The 21,477-nt window shown below is 40.9% G+C and overlaps 1 protein-coding gene across 5 annotated transcripts in view; it reads left to right on the top strand.

The window, feature by feature from the left end:
• WDR37 (WD repeat domain 37) overlaps positions 1 to 21,477 on the top strand; it is a 50,643-nt gene that overhangs the window by 10,756 nt on the left and 18,410 nt on the right. For 2 of the 5 annotated variants that reach the window (XM_083406575.1, XM_083406576.1), the window contains 11 exons: positions 1,163 to 1,340; positions 2,144 to 2,240; positions 3,566 to 3,661; positions 3,814 to 3,878; positions 5,351 to 5,434; positions 11,422 to 11,557; positions 13,965 to 14,036; positions 15,292 to 15,336; positions 17,345 to 17,421; positions 18,705 to 18,942; positions 20,555 to 20,696. In XM_083406575.1, coding sequence (XP_083262701.1) covers positions 1,203 to 1,340; positions 2,144 to 2,240; positions 3,566 to 3,661; positions 3,814 to 3,878; positions 5,351 to 5,434; positions 11,422 to 11,557; positions 13,965 to 14,036; positions 15,292 to 15,336; positions 17,345 to 17,421; positions 18,705 to 18,942; positions 20,555 to 20,696 — 1,190 coding nt within the window. In that variant the 5' untranslated portion in view covers positions 1,163 to 1,202. Of the gene's footprint in view, positions 1 to 1,162; positions 1,341 to 2,143; positions 2,241 to 3,565; positions 3,662 to 3,813; positions 3,879 to 5,350; positions 5,435 to 11,421; positions 11,558 to 13,964; positions 14,037 to 15,291; positions 15,337 to 17,344; positions 17,422 to 18,704; positions 19,802 to 19,925; positions 20,697 to 21,477 lie in introns of all 5 variants that reach the window. The other 3 variants (XM_083406577.1, XM_083406578.1, XR_014503674.1) reach the window with 2 other exon arrangements.

Here is a 21,477-nt window from a genome sequence, read left to right as displayed (position 1 = left end):
TGATTAACTATGAGCTATAATTGTTTAAAATTGTATACAAATAGAATTATAATTCTGAACAGTATTATTTGTCTTTAGATTATTGACACATGAATAAGACACCATTTTAGAAGAGGCATTCTTTCCCATGGGGGAAGAGGAGGAATACCTTTGTTAAAGTGTTGTCTGCCTCCCATGGTTATGTAAGTTCTTGTACTAGAACAAATTCCGCTGTCAGATGAACAGTGGCCATCTTCTTTAACTGAAAGGTTTTTAATTGAGGAAATGCTTCAGCTCTTGTTAAAATGGAATTTGAGGAGGGGAGGAAATGGAAAATGTATCTTGCTTAATAGATTCATATTAATTGTCAAAAGATTTGGATACAGTGGAGTTTCTTGGACACTGTTCCCTAAATGAAGCACAACTTGATTTTCATATGGGAGCAGTATGGTTCATGCATGGGCAAGTATGGTTGAAGGTACTGTCAGGTAATTTAAACACAGTTCAGATGACTTTTGAAATGCATAGTGATGATTTTCGAATAGAGCAAATGTTAAAAAAAGATACATTTGCAAATCCGTTTTAATATTCTTAGTCGCATTAAATGTTAAATGAATTAACTTTTTAAAGACTTTAATTTGATTATAACACAATCTTTGTGTAAGGGGTTTTATGAAAGAACAAGTTAGTAAACTGCTGCAACATTTTACTAAATATTCTACTAAATATTACCTGACTCCACCCTTCAAACATCATCTTCCTTTACTTACAGCTGGGTTTATGACTTTGCATGCATTTCATTGAACTGCAGTAGGTGTTTGATTGTTTGCTGGAAGCATTTTGGAATTCTCACTAGGTTTGCATTTCGAAGGCACTTAGTAGGCCCCTAGCCTAGAGAATGATTTTTTTTATTTATACGGTGGCTTTTTAGCTAACAATTAATGGCAGAGAATGTGGTCTCAATTCTCCTGTTTTCATATATCCGCAGCATTATTTTTTAAATAGAATCAGAATTAAATAACCTTAACTAAAAGCAGCTCTTTTTCCTCAGACAAAAACAAAATATCCCTTCCCTAAAAATGATTTAAGAATTTTGCAGGCTTAAATTTTTCCATTACAATTATTTCTTCTAAGACTAACTCATTATATAAGGCGAATTCTAATATTTAACACTTGGTTTTAGTTTATCTTAGGAACTTCTGGGAAGTTATTTTTTTGAAGTAATGCCCACAGAAAGTGGAAGTTGTGCCACTGCTCGCCAAGCCAAGCAGAAACGCAAATCTCACAGTCTTTCTATACGAAGAACAAACAGTTCTGAACAGGAGCGATCAGGATTGCAGAGAGAGATGTTGGAAGGCCAGGTAAATTTGGCTGGAGTTTGTGTGTATTTGTTGATTTATATTTGTTTGTTTAAATTCTCTACTTAATCCTATTAAGGCAAGTTACAATAGCTTGATAACAATCTATTGAGCAGCAAGACTAATTCCATATAATTCCAAAAAACAAAAGATCTTTTTTTCAAAAACAAAACAAAACAAAACTTGCCAAGGCAGCATGGGGGGTTTCCATACTGTGAGGAATGATGAAATGTAAAAGCCTATAACTCCTAGTTTAAAACTTGGGAATGCCTAAGCATTCAGTCCTTCACCTCATTTATCCTCAACTTATCATCCTTTTATGAATGTTCAGGTGAAACAAGGGGTGTATATGCTCAAAGCCGCATCATTGGTCTTCACTGCTGAACAGGGAATCAAGGCTGTGCCTTGGCTCAGACAGTTGTTTATGGTGTCGTCATTATTGAGGCACCTACCATTCCATGCTACTTGGTTTATGACTGAATCATGGTCAATTGTTCTTGAGAGTCCCTCGACCCTTCACAGTAGTTTTTGGGGTGGGGAGCTGGAGAAACTGAAAGAATTGGCAAAATAGCGCTCACTTCATCTAGCAGAGTGTTCTGTGACTCACTAATATTCCCCCCCCCCCAAATCAACACAACAGTGGAGATTGAAGTATGATTTAAATTTGAACTCTTCTTTGGTATAATGGGAAAATTATTTAAGGATAGATTTTGGAGTAAAATTACAGAATTGGCATTAAGATTCAAAAATGCACTAAAGCAATATAAAGCACTCCAATAATTTTTAATATTTTTTATTCTTTCAAGGATTCTAAACTACCATCATCTGTAAGAAATACACTCCTGGAACTTTTTGGCCAAATAGAAAGAGAGTTTGAAAACCTCTACATTGAAAATCTCGAATGTGAGTTGATCTTTATATAATGTATTGGAAAAATATTTGAAAAGTTGAAAGGGCATGGAAGGGCATGGAGAATATACTAGATGCATTATATTTCAGCTAATTATTCTGGTCCCCTGCCCCCATACATGATTGTGAATTAACAGCTTAGTAACAACTCTGAATGGACACTTACATTTCCCAAGTTACATATCCACCTATCACATGTGTTTGAGGTCCTAGCACTTGCACTGTCTAATTCCTTTTAACTTGATCCGTACAGTCTGTCATGTTCAGTATGCAGGTATGTGTGTGTGTGTATATATATATATATATATATATATGTATAAACAGAGCATTTGGATGTCTGATATGACTTCCTGTTTAATTCTTTATTTAACTAAGTATCAGCTACGCTTCAATATTTTAAAGCCACAGCAGTTTAATCATAAGGCAGCATAAAAATGTAACTATGCATAGCAAGGCATAATATGTTTGCCATATAAGCCCTTTACAGAATATGTAGAACTGCCTGCTTTACCCCCACCTCCATCCTTGAGTTCATCTCCACCACTGCTGACTTCATCTCCAGACCTTTGCACATTGAACACAAATCCTGAAAGGGGGAATCTACATGTTCTTGGCTGAATGTACATAGGCTCTCCCTTTCAACTCCCCCATTCTTTTTGTGATGGTTTTCTTGATGTCTGGAGGGGATGTTGAGGACAGAGCCAGCGTGGGGGGCTAACTTCATGGGTTCTTGGAATTTGTGAAGAATTATGTCTACTTTTTAGGGCTGTATAATATATAAAATTCTCCATTATTATCATTACTTGTGTTTATTGATTCAAGATTGCTGTGCCAGATATCTAGACTGGATGCTCTCTCTTTTTAAACTTGGCAAAAATATGTGAAGCTCTAATGCTGGGTTCATTGTCTTTCAATCTGGAGTGGAATTACATGCAGGAACAAGCTCTTTGGCAAGCGGTGACTTGCTGATTGTGGAAGAGAGATAGCGGTCTTTCCTTCCTGAATTTTTATTTGCATTTACTAATGGCTCTTTTGCATCAGAGTTATTCCCGTTGGAACTGTAGTTTTGAAGCAACTTCCTCATGGCAAAGCCTGCTGTGAAATTATGTCTGAATCTGATGGCTGCTGGTTTAAGATTACGCTTACTACTTGTGGTATACAGATAAACCACAGATGCAGAAAGCCCTTTTGGTAGATGGAAACTGGAGACTACTAGGCTGCACAGTTGAGACCTTGGAAATAGGGAATGTGTGATAATTTAAAAGTTGTGATTGAATGCCTATTATCTTCATTAACATTGATTTTTATGCTACTGCTAGTACGTAGAGAGATTGATACACTTAATGAACGCTTAGCAGCTGAAGGCCAAACCATTGATGGAGCTGAACTGAGCAAGGGACAGCTGAAAACAAAAGGTAAGAAGAAGGTGGACAAGTATACCTCTCTTAGTTGGCTTTTCATAACTTAAGTTGGTGATTTGTTGGAAGGGTGTTATCACAAATGTTCGAATAAAATAATGAAACAGCCTTTGAAAACTCACTCCCTTTAAATTTATTTGTCTTAACAGCCAGTCATAGTACCAGTCAGCTGTCTCAGAAATTAAAGACTACTTACAAGGCATCTACTAGCAAGGTATGAAACACACTGAACCTTTTATTTCCCTGCAGTATTTACTTGCTGGCCTAAATTTGGCAGTTTTCTGTTAAGTACTTTCTATTTGTAGACATGCTTAGTGAAGGCTAGCAAAATCGTTGGCGTATGTTTTCCGCTCCTCTGAATTGTTGCTTCAAAATAATGTAATGAACGCATTGGAAAGGAAAGGAGGTTTGCAGCAAGGGAGAGCTGTGACTGGGTTTAAAAAAACCTGTTAATAGAAGATAGAAACTAATAGCATTTTGATTGTGAGGAATTCTGTAGGAATAAAATGTAGTTAAGTTAAATAGATGTTACATCCATTTCCCCCATGAATTTTACTAATTCATGGACATCATTTTTGTTGTGTCCTCATTCAAAATGTAGATTCATAGAACAGATGCATCTTCTGATTGCAGTTACCAGTGACCTGATCGATACTTCGATCAATAGTGTGTTCTTGCCTCATGGAAGTATTACTCAGAAAGTCACATACAAACCGTTCATGCTGTTATCTTCCACAGGGCTTTCAAAATATATTGCTTTTTAGGTTCAAATGTAAACTTTTGGTGTCTGCTGTGAACAGAGCTAAATAAATATTATAAATTCCTATGGTGGCAGTGTCAAATATAGGATCAGACACATCACACTTACCCAGTGTTGATCATTAAATTACATTGAGTTTGCTAGCTGTCCCTATTTACATATTTTGCTTTCTGGCTGGTTTCTGGAACAGCTAAGGTCAAGAACACTTTCCCACCTCATGTGTTTTTTTCTGCATAAACACAGTTTGGAGTTGGTCAGCCTTTCTTCTTTCTAGGAAACTCAGAAAGCTGTTGCAAATCCAGCAGGGCTTGTAGCTTATACTCCCATCTCCACTGCTGAGTCTATGCTGAATGTTGCCCAAACCATTGCTACTTAGAGAGGTGGCCCTACTGGGAATTAGAAAAGGACTTTGATTTCAAATTTGTAGGCCCTCCCCCCATTTGGATTGGGTCAGGAATGAGCTGAAGAAAGTGTGTGGAGCACTCTTCAGTACAGAATACTTCAGGGTAGTTTTTTTTAGCTTACTTTTGATCATACTTTTTAATGCACGCTTATTAGGCAAATACAGTCAATAGATTAAAAAGTTGGTAATCGATCAGATATAATTTGAATGTGCAAACCTATGAGAAAATGCCAAGATGCTTAAATTTTATAATGAATTGTGTTTAGTGTTCATTTTCAGTTTAATTTTCATTTTCATTTGTCTTTCTACATAGTTCGCAATGTCAGTATGAATGTTGTGTGGGATGTAAATATCTCCTCCATTTTGCATTAATGTATTATTAATCTATTAAATACGAATAGCAGTTCACTTTCTTAAATAGTCATTAAAATAAAGACATTTACTATTAAGAGAGTGTGTGTTATAAATTGTTTTTCTTTTAAAGAAAGTGCTGAATACTTATCTCTTCTTACTTGCTATGTAGCGCTCAAATTCTTTCCCAGGCAAATCAGGTGGACCTCGCAACTTCAACGTGGGAAGCTGGGAAATATGGGGTGGAGACTCCTGGGTAACTGCTTTGCTTCCCAGTGTGCTAGTATGCATGCCCAGCTAAACAGTAGTGAGCGGTGGAACATGCAGAATGCCATCTTAACCAGTTTTCTTCTATGGATATCATATCTGTCAACTGTGCCCTCTTGGAGGACCTTGTGCCACCCATCCTTAACAATTTCTTGCTTTTGCTTTTGGATACTAATTGATGAGGTCAGAATCTGAAAGCCAAAAGCAGCTTTCCCCTCATTACATTCCTTTGCGACATTTGATGAAGGTGTTAGCACCAGTCTGGATTAATACAGACTGATGAGTTGATCCCAGTTAAAATAAACTAGGACATTACTTTCTTTATTAAACTGAATAAATTTGGTATAATTCTCCACACTGCTTTTCTTGGTTTTTAGGGGTTTTGTGGCCAGTGGGTGGGTGGGGAGCTTATCAAGTGTACCTAGGATTCAGCATATGCCGTGTTGCAGAGAATAAGTAGCAAAAAGACTGGTGTTTATTTTCTTATGTGACTACTATAAGGTAGAAGATGCTGCAGAAAATCTTGGGCTACTTAGTAAAGGACTAATTCAGGACTGCTGCAGCTGGAACTAAAGTCAAGCAAAGTTCAAAACCTCACAATAGCTCATATGCAATGTATTAAGCAGCGAGAATAACATTAACGAATGGAAAATCATAAAATATATAGTCTTTTCCTTGGACATACTTTTAAGAAGATTTTGTCTTTTAATGACTGGGAAGTTTATTTAAGCAAATGTGTACCCTACTCTTTTGTGTGTGATAGCAACACAGAAAACACATTGACTACAATTGTGTAATCGAGTCCTCACTTCATAAGCCAGGACATGCAGCAGCTTAGTTCATTTGCAAGCACCCCTTCCGCTCCTGCATCATTTGAGTGGGGGGAAGAAAAGCCCAAGAAAGCGCAGTTAACTACTTCAGTGATGACTTTTGCATCCTGGCTTGTTTGGAAGCCACAAACCATAGTTCCCAGCTTGCATGTAATGGGAACTTGCAGTGTTCTGGTTTCCTTCCCTGCCGGTGTGAAGGAAGAAGCTAAGGGGCTGCTTGTGTGTATATAAGGTTTAGGCATTTTCTGGCTTATTAAGTCGTGCCTTAATTACATAAGCTGGACTTTGAGTGAAACTTGTTTCTAGGTAACACTCACATCATAATAGATTCTTCTTGCCCTAACATGCCAGGTGGGAGAATCTGCATTAGATTGTTTCTGTTCTAGGCATTATCTCAACAGTTCATGGGGTTTCTATCCTGTCAGTGATGCAGAACTTTTCTCTAGAAGCAATCTCACCAGCGCTGGCAAAAGGGACCTTAATCTCAAATGCAATCTCCAAAACATGGGGGGGCGGGGGATTTTATTTTATTTTATTCTGCTCAAGGGCCACATAGCCCTGCAAGCAAACACTCTGGGAGCTGCTTGTCCAAAGCAGATTGGGCTGAAGTAAAAAGTAGATGCGTCAACCGATACCTGTGCAGGCAGTTACAGACCCCATAATGCAGTGGAAAGGGGGATATATTAATCCACAGTACAGTGACGGGCAGGAAGATTTAAATCACATTCTCGGCTCGTTGCCATGATGGGGATAACAGGGGAAAGGCATGCCAGCCAAAGATGCTTATGGCAGCAGTGGGACTAGGATGAGTTGGTTCCCCCTTTCTTCCCAAGCACTGCTGATTGCTACTGAAGATCCCATAAGAGCTGCAGCTAGAACTGCTCTTCACCTAATATTCCACATGATTCATTATTTTATTTTGCTCCCACCGCTATAGATGCCACCTCTGCCATAGTCGGGATGGCTCGACCATTCCCTCTCTTGTCCCATCTGTCTGCATGAGAACCAAGCCCATTACTAACTGGCAGGCAGCTATAGTACATCCCATGCTACTAAACTGGAAGCCCGCCTAGCAACCGACTAACTTGCACTTCATAGAAGGTGCTCATGTCTGCTGTGGCCTTGGGCCAGTTCTGCAGTGCTTGGGAGCGATAATGTCCTGCTCCACTGACACCTGGGTGGGGCATACAGCAGCATAAGTAGTAAGAAATGATTGCTAATCAATACGCTGGGTGGTCTGGGAGAAGGAAACGCACATCTATGCCTGGAACATGATTGCCATGCATAACAGACATGGAAACAAATGGGAATACATGCGCTTACTGAGGCTAGCAGCCGTTAGAACAACTGCTGGTAGCATGTGCTGCTGAGTAACAGGGTAGGTTTGCAGGAAAGCAAAGGGCAGGATCCTCAGACAAGGAGTATCAGTTGGAGATAGACCCTACTCATTATATGAGGATCTGCAGTCATCCCAATACCAGGTTTTTGTTTGTTTCTTTTGGTTGTACTTCATTTTAATGGATCAGATTTGAAAATAAATTGCCTTTCTAACTTAACATACTTTCCATATCCGTAACAGATTTGTAGAATTTTGTAGAGTAGGGCAGGAGGACTCTCCCAACTGAAATCAGCCAAAAAGGCAGGAAGAAATAATGTAAATGTCCCCCCCTAAAAAAAAATAACAAGCTGTGAGGTTATATGTATGCTTGAGTACTTTTGCTTCTTAGAATTCAAAAGCGTTAGAATATTTAGTTTCCTCAGACATTTGAAGAACTTGTGAAATCTTCCCATAATTCATTTCCTTCTGTGAGGTGAGGTCGGCGCAAGAGCCTAGTTGGACTCTTCCCCACTTCTTATTTAACAGTTGAGAGGTATCGGAGTCCTGTTGCTGTAATTCTACTGTTCCACTTCTCATGCGTAACTCCATTTTGTTTGAAGACATTTATTAAGTCTGACAACTGCATTTTAATACTGCCTTGAAAATTTTATGATTAATTCCACACTATGGTTCAAGTACTAATCTTTACCTAGTTCTGCAAGAATTAACCTGTTTCCTTTTCAATGCATCCATAGTAATTATTGCTTCTACTTGCTTTGAAACAATTCTGCTCATTAACCACTTAATTATGATTCCATCTAGGTCTCATTTCATCATTATAAAGATTAATAAAGAGGAAAAAATTGGAAAACTTTCACTACCCATAGCATTGCAGTCTTCTTCCAGGCCTTCCTGTTTTCTTTCCACCCTGAATTTAATTTAGTATATGGTTAGAACATCTTTTTCTTTTGTTTTTTAATCACTGAACAAGCCTAGGGCCATATTTGTAATAACAGAATTGGAAATAATTGAACCCCCCCCCCCCACCCCGGTTTGCTTACAAGATGGTACATGTTGCATCCAGGATTTTGGCTTAACTAGACTCTGATTACCAAATACTTTATATAACTACTTGTAATTTTAATACTGCTCCTGGAGTTCTTAACTTTTTTTAATTAAAAAGTTTAATATAGTAGGCTCCCACCATGCATTTTAATTCTCTTAATGGTTTTAATAATCTGAAATAGTTCAGAAGGCATATATACATAATATATACACTTACCTGATGGCAGGTTCCATTGAACTCTGGCTTAGACATGGATAGAACTGGCTGCACTGCAAATTTCCTGTTGGGGAAAATACATGCATGTAGCAATAAACAAACCTATGCTCAGAAGGGAGCTCACCTCTTTGAATATATTATATCCTCAGTAAGGAGTCCAACTTTCCAAGTATACTGGAATAACTCACATGTTTTGAAACACTTGCTTGTCATGTTTTCTTTCTGTCTGAAAACAGCTCTTAGAAATGCACCTAAAAACATTGACCTAGTTTGCATGTAATGCTAAGCTAAACCATGGTTTAGCGCAACAGTGGAGGCTTCTTTTAAATATAGAAGATCCCAGATAAACTCCCCCAATAAAACAGAACTAGATCAAACAACCCCCCACAAAAAACAGTCTAATAATATGAACACATCCAAGCAGGTTAAACAATTCATGGGGGAGCCTATACAACATATAGTTGAAGCTGTGTATATGATGCTCTTTGCTGCACTGTTGCTAGAAGCCGCTGTGCAGGTGTTGTGTCCACAGTGTGTGAATGAGAAAAGGAGGTAGGTAGGCTGCACCAGGTGAGGTGCTTCCCTTCTTAGCTTCCACTTCTCTCAGTGGTCTGACAGTGCAGTCAGCCTGCCTACCTACCCTACTTTCCATTGGAAGCAAGTGCCCACTCTTGCCCGTCGATTTTGCTCCTGCTCCCAGCTAAATTCTGCACTGCTCAGGCTGTATCCAGTTCTGGGAGCAACATTTTAAGGAGGGCGCTGCCCAGAGAAGGAAGATCAGGATGGTGAGAGATCAGGAAACCTAAGTCCTATGAAATACTTTCCAGTTTAAAGCACTGGGTATGTTTCCTCCCAAAAGCTGACATCTTGAGTAGATATTGCTATTTATTTTGGAAAACCAAGTCATCACTTCTTCCTATCCCTGCTTTGCAGCAGTTGTAGTTTGTTGGTGGGGAATATTAGAAGTATTATTGTAACATAAACCAACCTTTTTACACATTGGAGACTTCAATCGGCACCATGGGATTTTCTTTTAGGCTTTTATCTTCTGCCGGGGTACTGAACACCCTTATGACTTTTTGCAAAATCATTAGTTTTAATGAGCATGGGTGCAAAAGTAGGGTCTGTAAGTACATCTCGCCATCAAACCCCAGCGTGCTGTCCTTCACATCTCCTCTGCCACAGCCCCTCCATCAGCACCCCATTCACCCCTAACTCTGCTCCATATAAGTTCCCTTCCCCGTATGTCACTGAGGACCTCCCAAAGTCCTCTTGCTTGTCAAAGCAGCTGCCACTCCCTCCCATTCTGTCAGTCACATCCTTGTCCAGGTCTTCTCCCTAACCCATTCCTTTCCCCCTTAGCTGCAAACACAAGCAGACCTGCACATTTGACACACACCACACTTCTTGAAGCCTGCTCTGTGGGTTGAAATTAACTCCAGGAGAGTCTGATGCTATGCTATGCAGGAGCAGCCATTGGTGGACCAGCCTTTGTATCTTGGGGGCATTGCTTCCTGACCCTGAATTATGGTTCAGCAACTCCTGTGAAAAGTGGTTGGGGAGCTGCAGGCCATGCTAGGAACCTTTTAAAAGGGTATGACAAAGTCCCTAGGCTTCTGGTCCAATACATATTTCTGTACTTTTCTTTCTGTCTCCTGTGGCTTCTTCTGCCTTTGACCTAAACTCCCAGCATTTACCAAAATCAAGACACATAATTATGCGTTTAAGCACATAGCTCTTTCTTTGATACAAATAGTACCAAAAATTCTCTGCCCACAGGTTGGGGGTGGGTGGGGTGGTGATCTATTATTTCCTTTTTTTCTCTTCACTGTTTTTTAATGTAGCAATTGAAACTCAAAAAAGCTTTTCACCATTCCCCCCCCCCCAAAGGCATTTAACCAGAACAGCCAAGCAAAGGGATTCATCTCTAAACATTAGTTGCTTCCCACCCCCCCTAGTTTTCCCTTGTGTTGTCAATTTTCCCTTTTTGTTTTGTTTCTTGGAAAGAATGTTTCATTAACATGCAAAAGGAACTGGGCTGTGCTTCCAGGTTAATTGTTATTTCCAGTGTACTGTTAAAACCAGCTGATTTATCTCTTTATTTTGCCATTTCAAATGGCTCTTAGCTTTAGATCTTTACACAGCTCTTTCCTTCTCCCGCACCTTACCCATTTTTGGCCAGCTGAATTTAAGAAACAGACTTGTATGGCATATATAAAACATAGACGGAAGAAAAGCTAAGTGCTCCTCAGATTATACCGACCTGTTTATCAGGAGAGATGAAAGGAAAATCTGAGAGTTTGCTGCATTATGACCTCCTAAAATGCTTACACTGGGCCAAATTCTGCTCTGGCGCGCACAGTACAGTGTCCTGATTTGACACAGGACAAATTTGGTCCCATTATTTTTTAGGAGAGAACATCCTAGAGCTTATGCATCCATAAAATGTGCTACAGTTAAATGTATTTTATGTCCTGCATTTGTGAGCTGGATAGTAAACAATTGTACATCTCTTCTTGTCTCATATCTACTCTTGCTCTCCTTAGATTGTATCTAGTTTCAAAACTACGACGTCTAGAGCCATTTGCCAGCTGGTGAAAGAGTATATTGGTCATCGAGATGGGATTTGGGATGTCAGTGTCACGAAAACTCAGCCATTGGTCCTGGGGACAGCATCTGCTGGTAATACTCTTTATTTTTTGTCTCCATTTCTGTTTATGAGGGTGTCTTAAAGAGCGTACTAAACCAAACATGGCCAACTAATGACCCATGGGTGGCTTCAGATCCTGCCCCATATTTAGACCCTTAGCCCTGCCTATATCAAATGCAAAACTGCATGTTTGTGATTCAGAGGGTTGCCTATTGGATTCTTTAGTCGGTGGGACCAGATCTTCTCCAACCAAACTGTACACATGTGGAGAAACTCTCACCACCACCCTAGATTTGGTCGTCCCCCCCCCCCCCCGACTGAAAGAGACCGCTCTCATTACTCTAAATCAGTGTTTCCCAAACTTGGGCCTCCAGCTGTTTTTGGACTACAATTCCCAGCATCCCTGACCACTGGTCCTGCTATCTAGGAATGATGGGAGTTGTAGTCCAAAAACAGCTGGAGACCCAAGTTTGGGAAACACTGTTCCAAATCAGGGCATGCTTTCAGACTAGCATTTGACTTTTGTGTTAATCAAATCCTATATATGGCCCCATTATGGTTTTGATCTCAGTTTTTTTTGGTTGCATTTATACTTTTTTGTTTTGCTATTCATCAGTGTGGTTTTACTGAGAACATTTACACAAAAAGTAAAGGTACCTGCTTTGCCCCATTTTAAAAATCTGTATTTATTTTACATTCTGACATCCCACCATCATGCAATGTCGTTCCCAGGAGGTCTCCCATCCAGGCACTAACCAGACTCAGACCTGCTTAGCTTCAGCAAGGTGGTGGTCTCAACTGACTTCAAGTCATACCTTGGGACAGTATCTTTATTAGGCTAAGCAAAATGTCACAAAAATAGTGTACCTCAGGCTTTAAGAGGGAACAGTTCGGAAGAGGTAGTGGACATCTAAATGCAGGTGCTATGCAGGTGTCAGGTTTCTCTTGTTACATTCTCTTCTTTATTTTTTCCCTTTCAGGTTTGTCTTTCACCTCCTTTTCTTTGCCTACCCACTATTGACCCCAAAACCAAACTTTAGAAATATGACCTAATTTCTGTTATCCGTTTCAAGACCTATCTGTGCTTCCATTGCTGAAAGATTATCCTGCTAAGGACACTTCTTGTATTGGGACTAGTAATAATCCCATAGAATTTGAAATACGCTGGCAGCTATTTGAACCAGGGGCCGTAAATGTGCATATAACGGCAATATAACTTTTTATCTTTGAAAGAGAGGATAAATGAGGAATCTGAGATACACTAGCACCATCTGCTGGACATTAAAGAGAGCTGGAGGGTATGATTCAGAGAAATTGGTGACCTGCACATGGTCAAGAAAGTACAGCTAACTTCCTTGCCAGCACCTCCAAATTCACTAAGGCTGCTTCAGACATGCATGCTCATTGCTTGATGACTGCAAAATTGGGTGGTGGTTCAGGCCTCTCTCACTTGTTTTCTCTCCCCTGCCCCTTGGTCCCCATGAGCAGGGGGGAAACATCCCCTTCCTCTTCCACATGCCCCCTTTACCATACTTGCAGTCTTCTAGTGTCCCAGACATTGGGGAATGTATGTCTGCAGCAGGGATCCTGCTGCACTTGAGTAAGCTTTCTGTGTAATTGGAAACCCCGAGTAGGGCTTTTCATGTGTGAATAAGCCATCATAGATAGAACAGCACAGGGAAGTTAAAGGTAAAGGTACCCCTGTCCGTACGGGCCAGTCTTGACAGACTCTAGGGTTGTGCGCCCATCTCACTCAAGAGGCCGGGGGCCAGCGCTGTCCGAAGACACTTCCGGGTCACGTGGCCAGCGTGACAAAGCCGCATCTGGCGAGCCAGTGCAGCACACGGAAACGCCGTTTACCTTCCCGCCAGTAAGCGGTCCCTATTTATCTACTTGCACCCGGGGGTGCTTTCGAACTGCTAGGTTGGCAGGCGCTGGGACCGAGCAATGGGAGCGCACCCCGCCGCGGGGATTCGAACCGCTGACCTTTCGATCGACAAGTCCTAGGCGCTGAGGCTTTTACCCACAGCGCCACCCGCGCCCCCACAGGGAAGTTAGGACACATTAAAATCAGTGTTTTTCTGTGCAGCCAATAGGCATTCTGCTGTGAGTATTGAGGCAAGGAGAAATCAAATAATGGGCATGCGTGTGTGAACGAGCCTGAACTACAAACTGCCTCCACTTACTGTAGAAGTTTTCTTCCTACTGAGAGCCACAGGAACAGGGCTCCCCCGAAATGCATTTTCTCTGACTTATAACTGTACGTACAACTTCCAACTTCCTTTGTTGTCAAGCTCAACATACAGGGGCATACTTTTCCTAGCACGTGTCTCACTGGTAGCCGTATGCTTTGTTACCTGTCACTATAATTCTGCAGGGCCTCCATTGCCTAAATTAAAGCATTTTCCTTTCATTTTCCTTCACTTTTAATTCTGACAGACCACACTGCTTTGCTTTGGAGCATAGAAACAGGGAAGTGCCTTGTGAAATACGGTGGGCATGCTGGATCAGGTGAGATGAAATCCCTGCTGTTAAACAGGAATGTCAGAAAAATAACTTTATGTATAATTTCTTCCAGCAATGGCATGTATAGATGTATGGTTTTAGTATGCAAAAGCCACTGGGTTGAATCCAATTGTTCCCTTCTGCGAACTGAAGGAGTTCTTCAATTTGCAGAAAAGTGTTTTGTATGGCAGAGGCTTCCACTAATTTCTGCCAATTTCCCCTTTCCCCATTGCATTCTTTTGTGCCACCTTTCACCATATTCTGTAGGCTTTCTCAAACCCCCCCCCCCCAGGAGATATTTTTGGGGAGAAGGATGAGGAACATTTCCTCCTCTTTCATTGGTGAGGTTGTCCCTTTGATGAACGTACGTGCACCGTGGGATTCAACCTAGTTTCTTAAGATGGTTTGAACCAAAGAGAAGCATATTAATAGTCAAAGGGAAAACTTGAAACACAGTGGTTATAGTTTGAACATTTCCATAAAATGCAATGGAGCAAGCAAGAAATAACAATATAAATGTTTGGCTGCTAAACGTGCTTTCAGATTTCAAACTTGATAGTTGTTGTGTAACTCTATTGAAATTCTCACAAAGATCAGATTCATTTTACCCATTACACAGACTGAGATGGTAGAATTCTGAACAGTACCACTTCAGAATGAAAGTGGGAGATGTCAGGTTTCTGAATGCTCCATGTAGAAAGGTCACTGCTTGTAGTGAGCTAGTGCACTCAGTCTATTTCCATTGATGTGCTAGCTAAATTGGATATGGGGAGTTCTTTTTTTGTTGTTGCATTTTTGCATGAGGGATCATTTCCCCTCTCCTTCCCTTGCAGTGTAAAGCAGAAAAATCTGGAATTGTGCTAACTCAGTTTGCATAATTTGTAGAATACCTCTTACTGGATCCGACAAGCACCATTCTTCTTGCTGGAAATCTTTGCTCTGGAATTTTCTACAAGAACATTCCCCACCATTAGTCCTCTTGCTTCTGGGATATCACTAGAATCACCGGAGTTCTATCTTTAAATTATTCCTTACCCCACAATGACACTAGACACCGATCAAACTGCAAGCTTATATTTTAACTCCTAGGTTCTGAAATGACTAAAGTACATCCCAGCCCTTCTGAACCACTGAACACATCTTAAAGCACAGTGGAGGTCCAGATGTGCCCCCTGCCCCTAGGTTTAGCTACATGTACAGTGTGGACTTCCTGTGGATTGGTTGGTCATAATAATTGTGGTGTTGTTTTTCTTAAAAACAGTAAATTCCATAAAGTTTCATCCGACGGAACAAGTGGCTCTTACAGGTATGTAATTATCTTGGGCTCCCAGAATAATATTCACAATACCCTTAGGAATGAATGGCCGTTTACCACTTGCTTCATGTGTGTGTTTGCTGATTACAGTGGTACCTCGGGTTACATACGCTTCAGGTTACAGACGCTTCGGGTTACAGACTCTGCTAACCCGAAAATAGTGCTTCAGGTTAAGAACTTTGCTTCAGGATATGAACAGAAATCTTGCTCCGGCAGCACGGCAGCAGCAGGAGGCCCCATTAGCTAAAGTGGTGCTTCAGGTTAAGAACAGTTTCAGGTTAAGAACGGACTTCCGGAACGAATTAAGTACTTAACCCGAGGTACCACTGTACCTCTGTCAGGTTAGTACTGTATAGGAAGCTGCCTAATACCAAGTCGGACTATTCACATCCTAAGAGCAGCTTTGTTGGATAACACTAAAGGCCTATTTGACCCTGCAGCTTGTTCCCAGAGTGCTGGGAAACGCACAAGTAGGGCATGAGGACAATAGCCCTTTCCAGTGCTTGTGATTTTGTAGGTAGCATAAGGCTATCATGACTATTAGCCATCGACGGCCTGGTCCTCCATAAATTTGTCTAATTCCCTTTAAAAGCATCTAACTTGGTGGCTGTCACCATGTCTCGTTGCAGTGAATCCCACAGTTTAGCTTTGTGCCATGTGAAGATGTACTGTCTTTCCTGAATCCCCCCTCCATTCCGCTTCATCAGTTCACCTAACTCGTTGTCTACTCTGCATGGAATATCGTTGGCTCTCTGGGTTACAAACAGGAATATTTTCCCATCCTGCTCAGAGATGCCTGAGATTGAACCCAGGAATAAAAATGTGTGCTCTACCTCTGAGCATCTTCTCCAGAGCATTCTGTTGTCCTGACTCACTCACCTTAACAAGGTTTTATTTCTCTTTTCTTTGGCCATGCTCTATTTAAATATGCCTGTGTATGAGAGATGGGGTGCTTGCACTTTTATCTGTTGACTTAAAGGTAATTAACTTTGGGGTCAAAAAGGAAGAAGCTGCAGAATTTTTAAAATTCTGTAATCTGTGTGTATTATAGGCATTTACAGGTCATCCCGTACCCTACCTCCCAAGGAGTGATGCAATTATGTTTTGGCCGCGTAGACGACATAAAATTGTTTACAATGCCATTAAGGAGGGAGGGAAGGGATGTTGGAAGCTTTCTTGAACTTGCACACACATTAAAACTTGCATTGGAATGCAGCAGCAATAAAGACTGATACTGAGGAGGGGTGAATGTTTATTTGTTTGTTTGTTTATATAAAACTTGTATAGCCTCTTAACTGTAAATAAAACCTCTAAGTGGTTTACCAAAAAATTCTCTCAATAAGTGCAAATTATTTATATGTATGACTAGGTGTTAAAATGTATATGTGTGTTTGTGTGTGTGTGTGTAAATTGACCATGCTGGCTTCATTCTCTTTGCTTAATTGAACATTGTATAGTCCCCAAATAATGGAACATTTAATTTAGGCTGAACGTTAACTAAGTGGTCAGCAGCAGTATTTGTTCAAAAGTAAGTATTATTTATGCATAAGTAACTTAGGCATTTGAGTCAAAATGGTAAAAATGCAATGACCTTAACACTGATCCTCTTTGGTTTGAAGCAGTGAGAACAAGTTCAAGCTTTCCTTCTCTCACTTCTTACCTGGGTTCCTCAAACAACATTTGACCTGGATGTGCAAACCAGCAAATTACAGTTTGAGCAAGCCAGTTTGGTAAACTAGGAACAAACCATTGTTTGAAACTTCAGTTTGGAGAGATTGCTTCAAACTATTTGCCTGTTCATACATTTTGGTAAACCATGGTTTGAGGAAACCAAGAGGTTTTGCATCAAGGACGGGAGAAAAGGAAAGGGGACTGGTGGGACAGGAAGCACTCTACCTCACAACTTGTTCCAAATCCTCTGTACCATAGTTTAGTGGATCGGGAGCGTGACATCTGAATTATGTACTATATTTCCATATTCTTTCAACTTTCTCTGCAGCTTCAGGAGATCAGACAGCTCATATCTGGAGGTACATGGTGCAGTTACCCACACCTCAGCCTACCGCAGACTGTAATGTAAGTGATTTAACTCCAATTTGATGCAGGATATTGAAGAAAAGTTTTATGCTGCATTTTAAAACTTTGCAATAGTATATTAACCTATTTGAGAATATGCATCCTTTAAAACAATTGGTGATTATTATTTCCCTACTTAGCATTTTGCTGATTGAATTTTTCATTGCTGCTACATGTTTTTGGCGCACCATCGTCTAGGTGGACTGTGTCATAAAGTCCTTCAGCCTCACCCTGCAGCTCTGCTCAGGTGGCTGTTATTGATAGCTTCAGTGGAAGCTAGTTGGTATGTTACCTCTGCCCTTAGAAGCTCAGTATTAACACTACTAACAGGCACTGTTAATAATGCTCCCCTTAGCATTCACAGCCACTCTGTAGTTCATCCACCAGCTATGTTGCTTGCAGTCAGTTCCTCATGCAACACAGGGGGACATGCCCATCACTATACTACTGCAGGGCATGACTGTATGGAAACACTGTTTAATCAAGATTTGCATAAGATCTTCAAGGAAAATATATTGACAACACCAGGAGGACCACAGCTTCCTCATACCTGTTTCAGAAGACATTTTAAAAAACCCTACTGCTGATGTGCAAATTTATCTCAAAAGGCCCCAAACAAATTTACAATCTGAAAAGAGAGAATATTTTCATTTATTTACCTGGGAGTAAATATCACTCGAGGGACGCGGGTGGCGCTGTGGGTTAAACCACAGAGCCTAGGACTTGCAGATCAGAAGGTGGGCAGTTCGAATCCCCAGCAGTTCAAAAGCACATCAAAGTGCAAGTAGATAAATAGGTACCGCTCTGGTGGGATGGTAAACGGTGTTTCCATGTGCTGCTCTGGTTCGCCAGAAGCGGCTTAGTCATGCTGGCCATATGACCAGCTGTACGCTGGCTCCCTCGGCCAATAAAGCGAGATGAGCGCCGCAACCCCAGAGTCGGTCACGACTGGACCTAATGGTCAGGGGTCCCTTTACCTTTAAATATCACTCAGCATTGAACTTTACTTCCTATATCCCATGTCTTCTTCAAGTATCTCCTCTTTTGTTGTTGAGACTATGCTAATAGGGACACTCTCAACAGCTCAGCTATCCTTTGCCTCATGGAATCTGACTCACTAGCTCTCTCCCAGATTACCTGCTTTGGGCATTATATTGCACAGTGGGAATCCCAGTAGCAGAAACCCTTGTGTTTGTGATAGATTAATCCCGCATTAAGGATCATGGAAGCCACATTCAACTTGGGCAGTTTTAATACATGTTAAATATTTTCAAAATTAACAGCAAATGTCTGGAGAAGATGAAGTTGAGTTCTCTGATAAAGATGAACCTGAAGGAGATGGAGATGGTTCTAGTGATTGTCCCACCATCCGGGCTCCTTTAACTCTCCTAAAAAGCCACCAAGGTGTAGTCATAGCAGCTGATTGGCTAGTTGGAGGGAAGCAAGCTGTGACAGCTTCATGGGATAGAACAGCAAACCTGTATGATGTGGAGACATCTGAACTGGTGCACTCTCTGACAGGTACCTCTTTGTGTGGAAGTTTCATTTTTGTCCATTTGTTTCAGAGGCTGATTGTGGGTTCTAGGCTGCCACTGTTAATGTGGCACTTAGAAATTCAAACTTCCGGGCAAGGAAGAGTAACCCCCATCGTTTATTATGAATGTGAGATTCCTCTGTACTCTGTGTTGCCCCGTTTCTTCTTTGAACTTCCATGTTTCTCTTCTCCCGAAGGGTCAGTGTGCAATCTGAAAACAGACTCCCAAGGGGGGGAGTAGAATATATTTCTAGCACTTTAACTGTTTACAAAGGGGTTGCTTTTCTGTTGTGATCGGGCAGTTTAGTTGCCTTTAATAACAGATATGTGAAGCAGAAATGGCCAGATTGTTGCTTTATTCATACAAAATGTATATCAGTTAAAATTTTTAAATGAGATATTTGTCACAAAACATGGCCATTCTGTTTATGTAGCTTTCTCCTATAGCTATTTTCCACCTGCTGTACTAGCCACAGAAGCTTAATATATCATGGATTATCATCAGATGTGCAACCAAAGCCTTCAATTAACTAGACATAAGAAATGAAACACGTGTAATGTGGTTATGATTATTGGACCAGTTTCTGCCCAGTGAAGAGTTTTGTGGAATTTGGTTCAGTTTTAATTAAGAGGTTCTTTCCTACATATGGTCATATTACCAAGTTACCTAGGTGGGGTTTTTCCGCCACTTTCACCCTATAGACCAGTGACATCTAGATTGTTTTTCCTAAACTATTTTGCATCTGTAGGCACTGGGCGTGGTATAACTTGTGTGCAGCTGCTCTGTCGCCAGTGGCAAGCTATAATGTGGCAGTTGTGTGTTGATTAGTAGGAGATTAAACTGCAGTGTCTGACCAAACTGTGGGAGGCAGTGGAAGACAGGAGTGCCTGGCGTGCTCTGGTCCATGGGGTCACGAAGAGTTGGACACGACTAAATGACTAAACAACAACAACAACAACAAAACTGCAGTGTGTACCTAAAGTAGAGGGATGAACTAGATGATTTGTGGCTCCTTGCAGCCCTGTGATTTTGCAGCTCTAAGCATAGGCCTTAAATTTTATATTCAGTCAATGTAAACAGCTGCTGCAAGTCAGCTTTGACGACAATTTGTCTAAGCCACAAAGAACTCAACATGCAAAGAGCAGACTAACTTGTCTGACATTTCTGGTCACAGCTTTTCAACAACGTGGGCAAGTCAGGCACTACTTTAGATGCAGAATTTTCTAGTGCATCTGCCTCAAACATGAACCTGCACTTTTGAAGAAGGCACACCAAGATAGTTTAGCGGGTTGTTGGCCAGGTGATATTTCCCTATTCAGAGTAGCTTCCTTGCCCTTCTTATCTCTGCATGGTTAATCAAGGAGTCAGGCTGTCTGTTTTTGTTTTGGTGCTTAGCAGATCTTTGTAGAGTAAACTGTATTCAGTATTGCCGAGGAATAGTAAAATGTTGGAACTATATGCTCTTAAATGCATTCCTTTAGATGAAATGAGGAGCCAAAGCAAAAGAATTGTGTGTCTGATGTTTTTCCTCCCTAGTGTTTGTGGAATTGAAAGGTCATGCATTCTCAATGCCTTAATATTTTCATCTGTGGTTGTAGGACACGACCAAGAACTTACACATTGTTGCACACATCCCACCCAACGTCTTGTGGTGACCTCCTCACGAGACACGACTTTCCGTCTGTGGGATTTCAGAGACCCTTCTATCCATTCTGTGAATGTCTTTCAGGGCCATACAGAGTAAGTGACAGCAGTTTCTTAATGTTTTTAAGCGGGAGGCTGGTTGCGTTGGGCTACTTGTACAAGACACTTACTTTCTTTTTTAGAATTATTTTTATTATTTTTCCAAATTATTTCAAATCGAACCAAATTACTTTAATGCAGTTTCTTAAAATCAGGTTTCCCTCTCCTTACAAACAGCACCTGTGTTATGTCTTATAAATATAAAATCCAGTTCATGTGTGTAGTCCTTCATATATATTTTTGTTCCAGACCTGGTGTGCTGAGAGAGTTATTATCCTCCATTGTTCAATTCTTTGCAGTGTTTATCTGGATGAACTTGTACCAAATACTTTCAGGTTTTAACAGTAATCATTTTGAGATGTCCTCTTATCAAAACTCTTTTCTCCCACCCCAATTAAAACTTTGTTAGTGCCAAGGAGAATTAAGATAAGATACCCATCTTCTTATTGCAGTGAATGAGACTTCAAGAGGCTGCATTGAAAAACTGTAGCTATGCTGCATTATGGAAAAGGGTAGCACCATTAGACAATGGGCTGGTATTCCAGCAGCAGCCCCCATTGCACCTTGAAGGCTCCTGGAAAAGTCCTGCCACCCCAGGGCAGGTGTGAGGAACCTGCGGCCATCCCCATTGGGGGATGTTGGAGCAGCCCTGTTCTTCTAGCGCAGAACTTGGGAATCTGTGGCTCTTCAGATGTTGTTGGACTGTGACTCTTAATAGTTTCAGCCAGCATGGCCTGTGGTCATGGATGATGGCAGTTGCAGATGAACAAAATCTGGA

This window comes from Podarcis tiliguerta (genome assembly GCF_965153285.1).
Source record: "Podarcis tiliguerta genome assembly, chromosome: 12".
NCBI classification, from domain to species: domain Eukaryota; kingdom Metazoa; phylum Chordata; class Lepidosauria; order Squamata; family Lacertidae; genus Podarcis; species Podarcis tiliguerta.
The sequence above is the reverse complement of the archived record's forward strand: the minus strand, read 5'-3'. Positions and strand labels throughout refer to the sequence as shown.